This window comes from Dicentrarchus labrax, unplaced genomic scaffold (assembly GCF_905237075.1).
Source record: "Dicentrarchus labrax unplaced genomic scaffold, dlabrax2021, whole genome shotgun sequence".
Taxonomy (NCBI): domain Eukaryota; kingdom Metazoa; phylum Chordata; class Actinopteri; family Moronidae; genus Dicentrarchus; species Dicentrarchus labrax.
The window spans coordinates 10,381,115-10,399,797 of NW_026136721.1; the positions used below are offsets into that span (position 1 = coordinate 10,381,115).

General features: G+C 40.9%; 1 protein-coding gene across 2 annotated transcripts; it reads right to left on the reverse strand.

The window, feature by feature from the left end:
- Positions 1–2,087: 2,087 nt before the first annotated feature.
- Positions 2,088–18,625, reverse strand: card14 (caspase recruitment domain family, member 14). 2 transcript variants are annotated; one of them, XM_051384985.1, is made up of 19 exons: positions 16,132–18,625; positions 15,184–15,321; positions 14,771–15,096; positions 14,031–14,189; positions 13,756–13,875; positions 13,338–13,463; positions 11,195–11,347; positions 10,977–11,102; positions 9,824–9,924; positions 9,147–9,202; positions 8,868–8,928; positions 7,222–7,438; positions 7,021–7,147; positions 5,898–6,138; positions 5,594–5,787; positions 5,311–5,472; positions 4,657–4,775; positions 3,837–3,952; positions 2,088–2,984 (listed from the first exon to the last, which is right to left on the reverse strand). In XM_051384985.1, exons 1-19 carry the CDS (start codon positions 16,343–16,345, stop codon positions 2,777–2,779), a joined length of 2,964 nt encoding a protein of 987 aa, XP_051240945.1. In that variant the 5' UTR covers positions 16,346–18,625; the 3' UTR covers positions 2,088–2,776. The 2 variants fall into 2 exon arrangements, 1 of the variants encoding a protein (XP_051240945.1); XR_007881624.1 differs by lacking the exon at positions 2,088–2,984 and having other exon boundaries at positions 3,924–3,952; positions 5,311–5,396.
- Positions 18,626–18,683: the final 58 nt, after the last annotated feature.

Below are 18,683 nucleotides of genomic sequence, written 5' to 3' on the forward strand. Positions count from 1 at the left end.
TTATAAGCAGCCTTCTCTATCTTTTTTTCCTCAAAATGTCAAATATTCCGTTTCCATCTTGCTCCCTCTGCTGGTGACGCAGCTCATAATAGGGGACCTGTCAGTGCGTCTGCGCAGACTGAACTGATTCCACCTCCAGTCTCTTCAGGACCTGGCACTCATCAGTATCAAATGTGACAATAGAAGACTGGGCTTTTTCCAGCAAAAGAAGCTTTTAAAAAGTCAGGAATGGAGATTCTGGAGGATGCGTCTAAATATTTAAACCTTTTTTAAAAAAAGTTTTTTCACATGTTTTGGCAAAAACAGCATTTTCTTTTTTCTTATATATACATATTATATAATATTTTAAATTAAAAAACAGGTTGTAACCACTTCAACTGATTAGCATAACCCATAAAATGTTGTCTTATATTCCTGCAGGCCTGCTTAATATGCCTCTTTAAGACACAAACAAACAAACAAAAAATGTAACGATTTTATTCCAAGAGAATTATGCATGTCTCCTCTTGACCTCAGAGAGCTGTGACTCTGTCCTCCCTCTGTCTCTCGTTGGACGTGGACGTTGGTCTGCTAGTGATGCAGCTTGGCTCTCTCAGGCCCCGTCTACTCCAGCGGTTGTGTTTCTTGCAGAAGCGTTTGTGGTTTCGGTAAGAACTCTCTGTGGTTGTCTTTGAGTGTTTCAGCTCATCACTCAGTGTGTGAGTGCTGCAGTTCTGCTCCAGTATTTTCTTGTTTTCTCTGTGGGAGTCAGTGCTGGATGGCTCCTCCTGCTCTAGCTCTAGCTCCCAGACATCCTGCAGCAGGTAGGCGCCCAGTCGTTCAGGGAGTCCATATGTGGAGGGACTGGGAGCTGCAAATGATGATGTTGAAGGCACGCAGATCTTGGAGGCCACGGTCTTTCCAGGAAACAACACGTTCCTGCCCTCCTCACATGCAGCTGGACCATAAGCTTCAAAATCATACACCGTTGACACTCAGGCAAATGTGTTCTGTCAAAGCCTTTCATGTCATAGTAAAGGATATTTCACAAATCAGATGCTCAGCAGTTACCTTTCTTTCTCTCTTTTGGTTTCATCTGTTCTTTAGGAGAAGACATTGTGTCATCCAGAGTAGTTTGAGTTATGTTATCAGCTGGTGACATTCACATGGGCAGTATCATTTAAATAATAACGCATGTATATGTTATTTTTTAAACTTGTATGCCTTTATCAATTTTTTTCTGAAAGTATTATACATAGATTTAATATTTATTTATTTAGAAAAAAATAAATAAAATAATAATTTGACATCTTCAGCCCAAGTGACACACTTTTGAAAGATTTGTCAAAAAAAATGTAAATAATTAGTTCAGTTATCTCATGTCATGTAAAACCAAATTCAGTTAACTGAACTTGAGAAATCAGGTACAGTAAATTAAATTAATAAACAATTGTTTAGTCACACTGATACGTTATAGTTAGGTTTGTTTCCGATTTATATTTTCTCATTCAAGTCTGTATAGCTGTAGTTTCTCTTGGAGTCATTATTGAACCAGAATCAGTAAAAAGACAGCATGTTAAGCTGCTCACAGTGACGTTAGTCAGAATACAGTGTACAAGGGTACTGATTAAATTTATACTAACCTTTACTGTTGTTATACTGTTTTCATAATTATGAGTAAAAAACAACCATGACTTACGTTAACAGGTATTAAAGACAGCAGGCTTTCAATCATGTGTCTTTTCTTCAATCTACGAAAAAGAAGGATCTCTGGAGTTTCAATTCGTGTGCTAATATGTTGATCATGTTTCTTTGAAAATTAGTTAGCTCCCGTCAGCATATTTAATTATGATTTACAGTCAAAAGTCAGATGAACTCGTGTTTGTACTGAAATTGTCTGAAAACTATAAATGTGTAATTCACCTACAATTAATAAAATGTATATATTTACATTAAGTTAATGACAAAAGACTAGCTGAAGCTGCTGTACGAAGTTTCACAGTTAATCCAAATTCTGACACAAACATTAAATAAGCTCCCAAATAGTAACGTAATACCAACATGATGTATGGAAATGATGAGTTTCAAACTTGAATTAAGATAAACTATTAAACATTGCTACACTTTTTATTAATGTGCACTGTAAGACAAAAAAAATAAAAAATAAAGAAGAAATGGATGTTTTTGAAACGTTGACAGTAAAGTCATAAAGTCAATAAAGTTAATGGCAGCACCATGAAGAAGAAAAAGAAGCAGAAGAAGAAGAAGAAGCAGAAGAAGAAGCAGAAGAAGAGGACAACCAGAAAGGAGAAAAAGAAAAGGAAAACTAGAGCAGTAACATGAACCCGACATACAAGATACACATGAGAGGTTGGTTATGACAGCTCCAGAGCATTAAAAGAAAATCCCTCATAGTGGGAAATGATCTACAACATATTGTAGAGATACAGTACATACAAGTCATTACAGTATGTGTTAATGATACATTTGTTTTTAGAGGACACCTCACACCAGTGTTTGCTTTAAACAACCGCCTCAAAAAGGGAGGCAACAAAATGTTTCTGGGAAGAGCAAATAGTGATACAGCTTCATACACTCAAAGTACAGTATATAGTCCATTATAAGAGTACCTCATTCACCCAGTTACTTAAGTATCATAGATACATACTTGTGTTTACAAAAATAGTTCTTGTAAAGCTTGGTTATACTATTCCGATATATTTAACAAAAAGCCCTTTAAGAAATCATAATTATTTTTTATATTTTCTTTTGATTCTTTTCTGTTCTATCATCTACTTCACCACAGGTCAGGCTCCACCCACACAATCTTCTTCTGCTCCTCCCAGATGATGGTGCGCAGGCTGGTCAGAAGGGAGGTCTGGTCACACCAGGAGTCCGGAGCCACGCTGTGATACAGACACGGCAGCTTGTCCAACAGCGGCTCCTCGTTCCTCGAACACGCCAGCAGCTGCTCCTCCGACTGGCCGTGGCGCTGCAGCTTTGACCTGGAAGTGTAGGAGGGGTGAAGAAAATAAAGCACAAGATTTTGGTTGTGGATGGTTGTTCATAACTGTCCAAATGTAGACAATGTGACATCTCTGCAGTACATTTCCTCACTGCTACAGCTGAGTTTGATGTAAAAGAATGATTCCGTTCTCTCAACACTGAAACTCTTAATGTCAGTCCCTCAATCAGAGCAAACTGGTTTCTCTCTAGACGTAGTTTGAACTGTCAGCAATCGTACGAGGAGAAATCTTCATAGAAGAGGCAGAGATACCAGTTCTTCCACTAACAGCTGCATCACACATTGCAGTCATTTTTTGTCTTCAGTGGAAGAAGTGGAGAGGGGTGCTCTGAACTCATAAATGAGATCATAAGTTTAAATTAAATTAGATCATAAATTTGAAAATCAAGGGGGATACGCTTGTAATATGTCTGCCTTCTCCTGCAGTTGTCCACTATTTTCAGGTAATACAAAAGAAACAAGTAATGAGCCAGTTTAAATTTCAGTCACTGTAATTGCGTTTAATCTAATTTAAAAACATAATAAGTTACATTACTAGTTACTGCCAAAAGTAGTGGAATTACTCCCAACGAGGCTGGCCATCAGAAGTTTAAGCCTGTTGAGGGTGTTAAAGTAATTGACAATATAACAACTGGAATACATCACAAACTGATGATATGCAATGCTGCATTTAAAAGGCGTATGTCTTGTGCATGGAAGCTGTGGCAGATATCAGTGAGGTCATCAGTACACGTTCAAGTAGCTCAGTGCTTGTAGTGATTATCTGAATGATATCGGAGCAATGACGGGAGCTCCGTCAGTGTTTGTATGGAGAAGAAGGAGGACATTTTACCTCAGTTTACGTGCACTACGTGCAGACTGGCCAATGAAGATGACAATAGGGAAGATCTCGGACCGGTGCAGTCGACGCACGCAGTCCAGCCCCAGTGGCAGCACACAGTGAATCCCCTGTAGGAATAAGACATGGAATATCGGTTAAAAAATAGGATTTTTGAAAGAGCATGATTTAAGTGAGTGCTTTTAAATGAAATATATTTTGATGCATAATCTGTGAATCTGTGAATGTTTGTGTTTTACTTTTTCACTGATTTGAGCTGATCAGTGATTATGATGGATAATAGAGGCTGATGGGAATGTCATTAATTTTGCAGGTATTTGGTAATAAACCAAAAGTGAAATTTTGCCCTGATGATGGCGTTGAGATAAATGTCTCTATTTTAATTACGATCACAGAGAAGCATGACAACAACAGCTCAACAAATGAAGAGAAACTTCTAAATCCATTTTCTTGATGGTGCAGAGTGGCACAGACTTATATATATATATATATATATATATATATATATATAATAAAATATTTTTTTAACAGTTAATTGGTACAGTGATGATAGAAACACATAGCGCTGCACTGCGCTCTGGAGCTGCACGGCTACAGAGTTATCAGCATACAGTAGGTGTGCTTCTGCTTCAGATGACTGCAGGGATTTAAGGAAGTATAGATACATTTTTCTTAATCACATTAAAGATTATTATTTCCTTTCAATCCTCCTTCATACCACAATTTACTGAGCCACCTTCTTCTTCTTTTGGAGTTACAAGCCACTACTTAAAGTGCCCAAATATAAGATCTGTGTTTTATTGAATGTTCTGACCTTCTTCATGACTTTCTCGACACTCTGCAGGGTGTAGCAGCAGTTTCTTCCCTGCTCACACTCCTCCAGGATCTCAGATTTCTGCAGCCGGGCTGCGTGCTCACAGGAGCTCAGCACCTCTGTAGAGCAGAAAGGTGGGGAGGAAGGGGAGGGAGCATCAAAGAGGATCAGATATACTGTATATGAGGTCATATGACAAGATCATGAAAGAATGAATATATGAATATATTTTAAATTCTATATGAAGACAGAATGTTTACCTTTAGTAGTGTCATTATCTTATTTGATTTTCTTCTGCATGTGATGCGTTTTGTTCTCCTAAATAAACTAGCCCTTGTAATGATCAAATTTTCCCACAAAGCTCATTAAACTTTCATTTGACCCTATCGCTGCAGGGAACACTAGCAAGCATTTACTGTCTTTATAGCCTCCATCATTTTTATTACTATTTATTCACAAAGTTTATTTCCTTCCTGGTTTGCAGCAACAGACAAACATGTGATCTGTCAAGTCAAACAGGCTTATCTGTCAGCACAGTAAAGTGTGTCCCTGCTCTGTATCTAAAAATGTGTCTTCAATGGCATATGCTCCAGCGGAAACAGATATGAATGCACGTGGTTTCATTTCAGCTTATAGCAAGACAGTACTTCTTACCAGGCTGACAGAGCTGAAAGCCTTGCCAGTCTGCCAGCTTCTTGTCCAGGATGCGTCCCAGGACTGTGGGCAACAGCACGACAGGCCTGCAGATGGGTGGGTAGTGGGGGGTGACCAGGGTGTAGGGCATGAGGGATAAACAAGTTTTGGCTGCAGTGTCACCTACATAGGAAATAATATACGCTGTGAGGAAGGTAAGTGCTTTCATTTAAAAAATCCTAAAACAGCACATTCCAGAGACAGTAAAGTTAGATACTGTACTTTTGTGACTCTGCTGCTGTACCTGATTCTGTGCTCTTGGCCTTTTCATCCTCCACACTGACCCACAGTGGGTTCCTGCCCAGGCGCCCGGTGCTTACAATCCTCACAGCCTTCTCCTTGTTCTGGGGCCCCACACGCCAAACACTGACTAGCTTCTGACACTTCTTTGTTTGAAAGCTCATGTCTTCAATTGCTTGGATCAGAAGCCGTTGTGCCCTGTGCCATCAGAAAATCAGTACAAATTCTCAGTTTCAAGCATTGTGAGCAGTGATTTCATCCCTATGTTGACTGACTGACGTTTCTTTATGCTGCATCAGTATACCAACCTGTAATAGTTGGGAACAGTTCCACTCTGGAGGTCCAGTAGCTGACAGGGGTGAACCTGGCTTGCGTGCCATGAGTCCTCAGTGCCAGTGGGTCGTGTGTTGGTCACATGAAGGATGTCGTTGCAGGACACGGCCAGGGTTCCGTTGGGGCCAGCAGGGAAGGACATGTTGACACGTACGTAGAAGGAGTCTCCGGATGATGTCTCACTGCTCTGCAGCTGCTGCAGCAGCGCCTCGTAGTCTGAGCAGGCAGGAGGACACTTTAACTAAAGCCACTGTATGTTTGTATCTTTGACATTACGAGAGATGGGACAATATTATTGCGTATCGCAATAAAAAACACTTTCCATTATTGTGATAATTGTGAATATCCTCACAAGGCCTGACTTGAAGAACCTGTCGAGCTCGCCAGCATACAGTCCTATATTAATGTCCTGAATTCTTTTGAACAAGGGGAACTTTGTCTCAGTCTAACTAGTCTCGTGTAATGTTCCAAAGAATGTTACAGCTCAGCCGAATTCTTTGAAAGATGCAAAACAAAGACACCCTCATAAATACAGCAGGTTGATCAATAGTATATCCTTGTCGCTTTTTCAACCCATTGCAATTACAATAATTATCTAATTTGGCAGCTGGACATCACTTAGATCTCAAGGGAAACAATCTGCTACCTTAAGGCCTCATATCAGCTGAGGCCATAAACTTTTATTTCCAGCTAATGTCACTGTGATTTGTTATATGTGTCTTATGACTTAGCTCTTGCATGTGTGTGTGTGTTTATACATGTTTGTGTGTGTGCAAAAAATAATTTTATTTCTGAAGATTAAAGTGCCAAATGCCTTCTCTTGTTGTTGTTGTTGTTGTTGTTTGGTGTTGTTTTCCCCCAATTATTATGTAATTTCATGATTACAGCATGAGCAAATTGTCCCAATGCCACTGTTACTGGGATTAGGTGGTAAATTAAATTCGCTTATCATGGATATAGTGGAATTTGTTTCAAAGATTAATGAAGTCTTTACCATGGGAAATGTAATCTTATATCAATTATTTTATGAGAGGTATCACTTTGGCTTCATTTATGATCATATATACCAGTGTTTTATGTACAGGCTGTGGGACATACCATCTTGCCTGGATCGAAGGGAGAGGTGACAGAGACCCTTGATCTGGCCAAGAGCCCACATTGCTTCCTCTAAAGTGGAATCTTCCAGCACCATCCTCAGAGCCTTCTGGTTCTGCTCGCACTTCACCTGTAGAACAACAGTATTATAAGAAACGCCTTCACTAGTAGGCAGAATGATTAGAATTAGTGTTTAAAACTCACCTCCACAATCTGTGCCCCAGGGCTGATGCCGACAGTATGGGCAGCGCTCCCTTCTGTCACCTGGTGCACAAACACTCCGGTCTTATTGCCTCCAATCACTGCCAGCTGGCTGAGCAGCGACTCCCCTTGGAAGGAGATGCTGAGCACACGGCCATTAACGCGAATTGCTTTCGGACGGGAACGCATCAGGAAGGGAGGGGCTGAGGTTCTTGACAGGCTGGTGACAGAGTAGATTTGGATTATTGTAAGGATTGTATTGTTTCTTTTTATGGAAAGGGAAAATGTTTTTGAAGCTCAGCTTTAATGTGAGGATGTTTATCTTTGCATTAGATGAACAGTATGGGAATTGTAGCTTTTTTGGCCACTTTAGTGGCATTGCTTAAAGACTGTGTTGGTTGGTCCACCACTTTAGTCAAGACTTTAATTAATTAATGTCTCCACAGATTTTGGATGGATCGTCATGAAATATGGTGCAAACTTAAAAACTTGTAACAACTTTTTTTTATCTAGTGCAATTATTAACTATAACATAAATCTAATGCCAGTCTCATCAGCCTCAGCTTAAGTACCACTTAAAGTACCAACTAATAGGGATGCACTTATTGGGAATTTCTTCTTTGTTGTTATTTATTCCCTTTTGTTCAAGTGAAGTAAAGAAATCGACAATGATCTCTGCCTTGTTGCAGCTTAGTCTATTTCTCTTTTCACTGAAGATGTGAGCCGCAGAGCTGAAGAGTCGCTCATTGTCCGGAGCACATCTGTATTTGCGAGCAATTTGTGCCAGTACTGGAAAACAGACGTGATTATTTCTTCAATATCCAAAGTTGGAAATAACCAGCACAATAATTATCCAACACAAAATTGATAGACGGATAAATACTGCCACTGATGTCAGTGTGTACCACCTTATTTGCCAGGTCAAATATCAGCCAATATATTGGTGCATCCTAAACTAAGATGTTGACACTATTCTACATGCTAAACATCATTGTGAGGATGTTAGCAAGCTGATGTTAGCATTAAGCTCAAAGCACTGCTATGCCTAAGTACAACCTCATTGAGCTGCCAAAATGTATTTTAAAGTAAAACTAAATAAAGTCACATTTAATATTTGGCTGTGAATCCTTTACAGTCAATACAGCAGCCATGTTGACATGTTCAGTTGATCAGATGAACCTCAGACTGAGGTTAGGTGACTGACTGGTCTGGTCAAGAACACTGAACTGTTAATGAGTACTAAACATGAGACAGCACTTTAACCTCGGCCAGTGCTAATAATTGATGATTATATTTTTGGGGGGTTTTATTTCCTTTATTGATAGTGGCAGCTTAAGAGTGACGGGAATAGCGGGACAAAGAGAGGGGATGACATGCCACAGGTTGCAGTCAAACCTATACCCGGTGCAGCAAGGACTCAGCTTTGATACATGGGACACCAACTGTACCAGGTGAGCTACCAGGGCGCTACAATTATTGATTATAAATTTCCACAACTGTAATTAACCTCTGTTAAAATGTATTACAGTATGCATGGCCTTGAATTTACAATATGTCACACACATTCAGGTAGACTGCAGTCTACTTTAGAAATGCTTAATAATGAGACTCTTTATCTATAACAATGTTGGTCCAGTTGGACGCCTCACCCATCAGTGCTGGAGCCATTAGACGAGGAAAGCCTGGGTGTCTGCTTGTCTTCACTCCCCACTAAACAAAAGAGAGGCTGTTCAATGATTTGAATCAAGGTTGTTTCCCTGGAAGTTATGTGCCAGAGTTAATGGGTCACTTTACAACCCTGATAAAGGTTCAGCACTGAACAATAGCTAATGAAGACCCTGCCAAACAACAGCAACCCTCCACCCCCTGCACACAGAAACACAAACACTCGCTTAAACAAAGACAGTTCATATGTTTTCTATACATACCACTGGGGAGAAACACAAAGTCTTCCAAGAGAGAATCAGTCTCTGCTGCTTCCAAGCTGCAAAAGAAAAGAAGACAACAGCTACATGAACACCTTTATCAGATCACTCTGTCTCTATCTGCCTAATACATACTGATAATACTGAGCACTATAGGGTACTTTATTAAAGAAGTAAATGCCAACTGGGACATAACTGTCTGCCGTGCAACAACACAGAGACTGGTTTGGTGGGTAGGAATAATTACAGCCTGATGATGACAAAGCTGAATCTTTTGTCCATACTTTGAACATGAGAATACAAAAGTTCCCCTGAGCCAAAACACAAGAGGAATGTACAAAAACCGATAGTCTTTTCATGAGTGTTGTCTCTGGGCTTTGTCTTTCTCTTCTACTTGCAGCTTTCATGTGCTCTTCAATTTACTCGTGATCACACTTATTTGTCTTTCTCGGTATCATCTGATCCTAGTTAGCCCCTCTTATTCCTGTAAATCAATAATCCACCTGAATGCCATCATGTCAACAGAAGGGAATGCAGAGGTCAGTGAAACCTGCAAATCATCCTTCCTGGTGGGTGTGCTGCCAACAGGTACTAATAATGTACTTTCAAATACAAGCATGAACACAAACACACAGTGACATATACTGTAGAGGAACATGGAAACACACAAACACACACACCTGCCCTCTGCATGTAGAGCTTGCTCCCTTCTGCGGAGAGAGTCTGGACAGGGGGGCTCTGCGTTTCGGGATCGGACACTACTTACTGCAGCATCTTCACACTGTACACATACATACAGATACACATGGTACACAGAAACAGAAATTCATTACAGTATAAAAAATAAAAAAGTGCAATACACAAGAAAGGATTAAATCAGGTAAAATAATCAGCCACAAAATATACTGACTGATAAAAAGCAGACCTACTGTTTTTTTTAAATATATTTTTCTTTGGGCTTTTATTGACTTTAATTGATAGTGACAGGAAAGAGGGGAGAGATAGGGGATGATACGCAGCAAAGGGCCACAGGTCGGATTTGAGCCCAGCGCCACTGCAGCAAGGAATCAGCCTTGGTATATGGGGCACCGGTCTTATTCTATTTGTCAACATATCCCACAAAGAAACTAAAAACAACAATGTGACACATCCCCAAACCCATTGGTTCCTACTGCCAACATAAATCTTTAAAAACAGGTTGCTAATATATAGTTTATTTTAAAAAAAAGAAGCCAAGCCTATTCTAACAGTAGTAAAGAGTGAGTTTGTGAGGGACTACTTTCAGCGCCGTTGAGTATTAAACAGTAGTGACAGTAAATGTAGGAATGACTCAAACTAAACTACGATGCCTATGTTCATCATAATAAAGAAACACATCACCCAGTGCAATGCGGTGGCACATTTGTGTGCTGTTGTTTTTTGAAACATTTCTTTGGGCTTTTATTGACTTTAATTGATAGTGACAGCTGAAGAGGGACACCCCTAGATTTCTAATAGTTTTGGGGTGTTAATGGAGCTCTATGGTACAGAGGAATACCATATACAAGGCTTAGGACACACAGACAATACTTCTTGGTAAGATAAGTTCATTGGTGGTTTTGGTTTTCATGGTCTTTGTTGACAATAAGAAAACTACAAACTATTGCCAGCCTTATTCGTTAACACAAGCAGCTGTATAAGTACTAATAAAAGACATGAGTGATGATTTAGGATCGGGAAATATTTGAAGAATCAGACCAAACATTTGATGCCAATGTTTGATACTTGATGCTTGTTCAGTGCTCAAAAAGTATCCAATATCCAGTGCCTAATAAAATATGATGACACACTCACCTCTGAATTGAAGGAACTGAGATGGGACATAGGATTGACAGCATCCATGCGGCGAAGTCTACGTCGGGTTGGGAGTGGGTCTTCTTCAGAGCTGGACCTAGGGCTCCCCCAGTCCTCCACCCTCTCCTTTGACAGAGACACAGAGCACTTCATTAACATTACCATCATATTATCATTAGCTCTGTATGTGTTGTGTTTATGTACGCATGAGAAATTACATCATCAGAACTCTGCAGTTGTTTTCTAGAGCTGCGATTGGCCTGCAGGCTGAAGACCCGCTCTTGGAACTCCACCAGCTGACACCTCAGGGTGTCCTTCTCAGCCAGGACGCGGGCGATCATGGCCTGGGCCTCATCTCTGGACAGATACGCCTAGAAGCACAGGAAGAGATCATATTTATTTTAATACTTGAAGTATGCAGAATCGACTGCACACAAGCACACCTTGTGTCTTAATCATGCAGAGACACTATCAGAGAGCATGACAACCACAATGGCTGTACGTCTTAGTACGTCTTTGTCTTAAGTATTAATGTATGTGCTAGCTTCACTGCCAACAGAGGTGTGGTATGCAGGATGTTGTCAATGTGGCGTCTATGGCTGGCAGCTGTTTTATCTTTTGACACATTCTCGTTAACCCACAACTCAGAAACAATGCATGATAGAAACTTGAGTTGCAACAGTGTTTGAGTCATATGCCTCTCATTGTTTATAATGCCTGACAGAAAAACTGCTGCATTTATTTTGTAAGGAAAAACGGTAGCGTTAGCTTGCAGTGGCTATTTCGATCCTAATTCAGGGTTTCTGCAGGTTCCAACAGGTTAAATTTAATACTTTTTAAGACTCAAGATTCAAGATTATTAATGCAATTAAGACTTATTTTATGTCTCTACCCGCAGAAAAGTACAAAGAATATGAAGGAAAACTGGTATTGGGTCCATGTGGGTTTTGGTTTTGTAGTTGTTACAGTACGATCAATATCAACTGTTCCCACTGCCACGTTAAGTCACATTAACTTTGTTGATTCAAACAATTTTTAAGACCTGTCAAATTCATATAAGACATAAGACATTTTAAGGCCTAAAATTCTATTTTATTATTTATTTTATCATGATTCCTTAATCCCAGCCTGATGAATATAGTAGAACATCGGGCAGTTCAAGTGTTGGTTCTGTTGTTTTAAAATTCAGGAAGATGGATTTTCTGCCAGCCTTTTTTTAAATGAAAGAGCAAAGTATGCCAACACCATAGTCACGTTCATGCAGCTCCTGTGTGTCACACATCATATAGCAAGCATGAGCCACAAATTACATCCAGGAGCTGTCAAGTATTATTACTGTACAGTCATGTATTGTTGGTTACAATGCAGCTCCAGCGGAGCAGCTGGCAGCTGCAGAATGTGAGTTGCTTCTGGCTGCCTGACAGTTGTTAGGATGTGGGTGGATTGTTCATTTCATTCTTTTCAGAGGACAAGCCTCAGTGATGTTGAGAGGAGCATTTGGAAGATAAACTAGAAACTGTTACGGCATGGCATCGACAGGTGAAATGTAGCAATACACAATGTTTTTGTAAAAGTTGTGTAATTTTACTGCTCACTGACAGAGCGGAATAATAGTATTTCCAGTGGTGTAGTGCAGGGTATACGCAGTTGTGCCGAGTATACCCATGGCACTCTGATGCACGTCATTCAGTAGTGTTCTGCGAGCTGATATTTTCCCCTAGGATGGTGAAGGCATGACATAGTTGTTCAATTTTCTTGAGTGGAAGGAGTAGGGAAAAGGGAATACTTCACTCAAAATGCATAATTTTGCACCTGTCTTTGGGCCAGTATTGATTGTGAAATCTGTACCTCTTGTGGCTAATGCTAATTGCACAATGATCCTCAGCCCTGAAGTCAAGCAGCTGAAGTTAAGTTGCTACTGGCACATTTTTGGGAGACTCAATATGCAAGAGTGGGGTGTTTATCCTTTGCTGGATGGGTCACGCAAAAAAACATTTGTGCCATAAATGAAGAGTATACCCACTTCTTCAGGCAGACCACTGAGTATTTCCACTAGAGGAGAGTTTAAACAGTGTCCCTTATCAAAGAGACACAGATAACAACACACCCACACACACACACACAACAGGGAGTTAAAGACAGTGAGAGCCAACAGAGCTGATTGATATTCCATACTCTGCACAACAGCACTGCTGAGACCTGACTGCTTGACATTTGAACAGGATAAACAAACAGCATGATGTGACGCAGGATACGTTCCAGGCAAAACACATAAATAAAATCTAAGACAGAAAATACTGCTTTGGAAACCTGCATTAATGTTTTAAGATGGCAGTGTTTGAGTGATGGATTGTTCCTTACTTGGTCTCTCTCTGCCTGCAGCTCTCTTATCTGGTTCTGGATCACGGTGTTCTTCTGCTGGTGCATGTTACAGTCCAAGGTCAGCTGCTGCGCCTGGAGGCTGAGGCACTCCTTCTGTTCCAATAGCTGAATGCAAATACACACACATACACACAAGTGTTACACCAATGTGGCCTCAAGTGTTTAAGGGGTATAATACAGATGTACAGGATGTGATGAGCAAGTCAATGCACTGCTAAGCCATGGAGGAGGAAACTCTCTAACATACGTTTTATTGTATTTCACACTGCATGTTCAGAAAGTAGCTTAAATTTGAAATTCTCCCCTTTTGCATGTCATGGCACTGTGTAGCAATGGGATGATTATAATATAATAATATTACCTGTTCCAGGAAAAACACAGAAAAATACAAACACACCCCTTGTTTATCTGCGAGCAGCTTTTCATTCTCCTCTCTGTAACACCTGAGCTGCTCTGCAAGCTCCACCTGGCTGTCTATGGCCTCAGCCAGGTCCTGGGCCAGGATGTCCTGACGAGCCTGACAGAGACACAATAGTGACAGCAGGTGAGACACAAACATGAATACACAGGTGGCTACTGACTCTTTCACTGTCTAAAGATTATGAATGAAAGCTGTCCCTATTCCAGATAAATCAGCGAATAAACACAGAATGACTATGTGATTATTCTCACCGGGTCCAGTTTTTCCACCTTCACCAGCTGGCAGCGCAGACTCCTGACTTCCTCTTGCAGTTGTGGCGTCTCAGCATGCGGGGCACACCTGAGCGAACGTCGCTTCTGGAACTCGTTCTCCATTTGTACCTTCTGCAGCTCAGTCTGCAGCTGATACACCTGCCAACACAAAACAACATGCTGATGGGGCTACAATTATCTGTGTTTTCCCAATTAATTGTGTGTAATGTAACCAACAACCCCACAGTCCACACAGGTATTCAATTTACAGTTATCTAGGGGAGAAAAGCAACAAATTGCATTTGAGAAGCTGGAGCTAGCAAAGACACTGGAACCTGCACACTTCCCATAATGCAACTTAGTGGCATCTTTCATTAGACATTAGATATACAAATCTTTCAAACTCTGTGTCCGAGGATTGAACTGAAACACTAGGCCTTCTGCTAAAAACGTGCAGTCTCCAAGACCAAGCCAAGATTACTTGGAGTGATGTCACTTTCTCAGGCAAAGCCCTTCCAGAGCCACAAAAGACATTATATAACTATGTTCACACGCTGTGTTCACAGTCCCTCCCTATGCACATGTAGCATAATCTTCTAAATCTGCATCAAGCTACAATTCTCAGATTTCAGTTCTTTAACCCTGACCTTTTGGGGACTTTCCCCTGAGATCACAGCTTTGTGTTTCAGGGAGGAGAAACTCATTCTATATAGAGGTAAGAGTTAGTGACGATCACTGACCTGCAGGTTGAGGTCATGAAGGCGCATGTTCACAGCAGATCTGTCCTCAATGGCGGCTGTGTAGCGCATATACAAGTCACACTTCTCATCCTTCAACTTAGTGACTTCATGCTGCAGAGAACACAAGTGTCTCCGCATGCGTTCATTTTCAGACTGAAGGCATCTTGACTTCTCCTCCTGCTCCATTATCTGCCTGATCTCTGACTCCAGGGAGACACAGCGCGCACTCATTCTGCTAGCCTCACACCGCGCCTCCTGGAGCTCCTTCTGCATTCCCGTCACTGCTCTGACCAGATACTCTGTCAGCTCTGAGTACTTTATCAGGCCTGCAAGGAGAGCAAGTCATACATACAGCAAGTGATAGAAAAAGACAAATATCCCCTTAAAATGCAGGGAGACATAAAGACACTGACCACTGAATCTAGAGGGCTCAGTGCTGGGTTTGCGTCCAGTAACTTGGGTGTACAGGGTCGGGTAGTGGATCATCAGGCTGTCCAACAAGGCCACAGCACCATTCCTCCCCTGGGTCCTCAGCAGGTCCAGCATGTAGCCTGGAAACAGTAGAGGACAATATAATACTAATCTACTATAATCTACTAACCACCCAATAAGTGGTTGACCTGCAAATTAAATGACAAAATAGGATCAGGACTCTATTTGGGTCTACACTTTCCAGCAGTGGCGGCTATGGCTCAGAGGCAGAGCGGGTTGTTGCTTAATCGGAACGTTGTGGGTTCAATCCCCGGCTCCTGGTGCCACATGTCAAAGTATCCTTGAGCAAGATACTGAACCCCAAATTGCTCCCAATGCCGTGTGTGAATGTGTATGAATGAGTTAGTTTCTGTTCTATGGACTTTGCCATCATTGAGTGAATGTGTGTGAAAGGGTGAATGTGGCACGTAGTGTAAAAGCGCTTTGAGTGGTTGGAAGACTAGAAAGGCGCTATACAAGTACAGGTCCATTTACCAGTGCGCCATCCTTTTTCTCAGTGGGGTTTTAGTTTCTTACAGTTAGGTTGTGAATTTTTGTGCCTTAGAGACCATCTCCGTATCTGACCCATCCTAACATTTGACTCAACAGATTTAATCTAAAGATAACCAACAGGGAAACATTTCTTAGAGAAAGCAGACAATAGTTCCCTACAGTAATCAAGATCAACAATTAGAAGAATGTGTTCATAAGCAGCACAATGAACACTCAAAACTCTACCAGGCTGCATAACATGCTGGCTTTACTACCTAATACTTGTTCTCAGTGCTGAAGAGTTGCTGGAATTTAAAAAACAGAATGCACTAGTAGTCTACAAACTGAGGCAGACTACTGTTTCTCTACAATCCAAGAAGTAAAGTGATAAATCTCACTGGTTCTCATGCTGCGGTTGGTGAGGTTGTGGCAGGAGAGGATCTCATCCTCGTCCATCTCTGTGAGCACCCTGGCCTGCCTCAGGTACGGGATCAAGGTGCATGGCCGCACCCCCAAGGAGATCCGGTGGCGGTTGTCATTAATCATTTCCCACAGTTCCTCCTCGCCCATCTCTCTCAGGTCTGGACCCTCAGGAACACACTCCCCTGCCATCCTGAGCGTGTGTGATAGCGAGACGGTGCTGAGTCGATGGGCACAGCTGGGGCAAACGGAGCGAACAATATAGTCACGTTGTCATTACTGGAGGTAGACGTTGACTGGAAGAGGGAGAGAAGCACAATAAAAGGGCCAGGCTCTTTCCACGCCCCTGAGTGTTTGTGTCAAAGCATTTGTGTGTGTTTATGTGTGGGCGTGAAGGAAAACCGGTAAGACAAGACCACTGTGAAGCTGAGCAACAAGGGACTGACTCTGTGAATGCTGGCACAAACACAGGCTCTTACACACAATCACATTTCAGACACACACACGCACACACACACTCACTCAAAAACCATTAGTCAAGTGAACCACACATATTTCCCCACCATTCATGCTTTTTGTAACATTTGTTTGCTTTACACAGCTAATTCAATATCTAATCACATCATAAACCTCTGCCGCTTTCTATTAAGGACTGCAGTCAGATTTGTTTGTTGAACGGAGTCTAGTCATGGCCTGTGGCAGGAATGAACAAAGCCCCTCTCTAACACAGAAACATTCGACGACATGAGACTTCGCCTTAATAATTCCTAATCACAGTAAAGCAAACACACATACCACACCGCTGACAGGAGCAAACACTGAGCTATGAAGTGCAAAGTCCTCTGTTAAAGAAGGAAATAAGGTTGGGGGGCGTAGCTGGCGGGAGTCAGCGCAAGGTCAAACAGCTTCCCATACTGTTCTCTAACTTACCACCTTTGTGTGTCAACTTACTGTTTACTGTACTGCAGAGGGTTTATGCAAACAAATGAAGCCTACTGTAAATGATATACTGGCATAAGGGGGAAATGGAAATCTAGTGAACTTACCAGCTATAGGAAGCATGGAAATTTAAATAGCTAAAAGACTTTATCTTTTAACTGTAAAATGAAAGAAAATAACAGATTTTCTTTCATTAAATTCAAATTTCAGACGTTTTCAAATCATGTATGTAGAGCTTGAGCAAAGGACACAAAAAAACACACACAGCTATTTATGTATTTCCAATTAATAATGTTAATTAATTAAAGGTACGTGTGCCAGTAAATTGCAACACTGAAAACTGTGAGTCAGTGAATATGATAGGGTAGCACCCTGACAAATGACAGTAACACTCTTCTGCTCAACAACAAGGAGTAACAAAATATTATCTTGTCGCCCCCGCATCGTGTACACGATCCAGTATTCTATAACCTGACCAGCCTCTGTCAACAGCACAAAGCTTGCTTATCTCCATCTTTTTCATTTCATATGGTGTGGGCAACTGAACGCTACTGGGGATTTCCCCATACAACATGTATGATAATATACAAGAAAAGCAGTAAAAAAGGAACTGGTCAACATAACTTCCTGAAAAACAGTTCCCACATACTTCACTGCAGAACAAGTGTGGAATTGGAAATTGGTAATTAGACTAAAAGGTTATCCACCACAACTCTCTATACATACTATACTTGATAGTTAACTTTGACTTTGGAGTTTGACGGAGAGGGATGGAAGGAAAACATTACCGCCTAAGAATTTCAATCAGTTAAGTCTTGAAGGCCTGTTTTCAAGAGGAGCACAGACACTTTGTAAGCATAAAATACATTTTAAAACTAACAGCAAAAGCTTAACAAGCAGTTGCGGTCTATATACAGATGCAGGTTTTCTGCATAGAGTGGAGAATGTTCTCATTGTCTTAGCTCCTTAAAGTGAGACTATGGGTGCATTACGATCGGCTAGTAGTTCTCTGGACTGCACAGCGTATTCAGCCATGTTAAGTTAGATCCTTAACTGTATGGAGCAAACAATGCTCAGTTCAAAAGTACCTGTGAACTGTGAAAGGAAGAACAACGGGTCATTGCTTTGCTGGAAGGGAAGCAAGCATTATAATAACAGTAGCCTATAAAATAATCTGTAAACAATCTGCATGATAGAAATCTGACACCATAAATCTTGTAAATGAATCAAATCACATTTGTTCACAAGTTATGTACATTTCAGTGGACGTTGTGTCATGGTATTTGTTTTTGTTTCGATATATATTCAATATTTTACTTATTATTATATTTTACTTACACTAGTCGTGTAAAATTTCCACAGTAGTGGCAACAGAATAATAAGGAAGTGACTTAGTGACTTGCAAGTGTTCTGAATGGAGGTATCTTATCAAGGGAAGTTCCCTTAACCGACATTCCCTCAACAAGGAGTAGGGAGTTCTGTTTATGTGCGCTATGGAATGGAACAAAGCTTATGTAACTTTTATTAAATGGCAGCCATTGTAGCCAGAACAAAATAATGTATTAAGTACTGTAACAGTAATACAAGCAAA

Excerpts from the sequence above, each read along its gene's own strand:
- card14 (XM_051384985.1), bottom strand. The coding sequence starts at position 16,345 with ATGGCAGGGGAGTGTGTTCCTGAGGGTCCAGACCTGAGAGAGATGGGC. Across the intron at positions 13,464-13,755 it reads TGCTCGCAGATAAACAAGGG|CTATTGGAACAGAAGGAGTG; the intron begins GTGTGTTTGTAT and ends ATTTGCATTCAG. Across the intron at positions 2,985-3,836 it reads CGTAGTGCACGTAAACTGAG|GTCAAAGCTGCAGCGCCACG; the intron begins GTAAAATGTCCT and ends CTACACTTCCAG.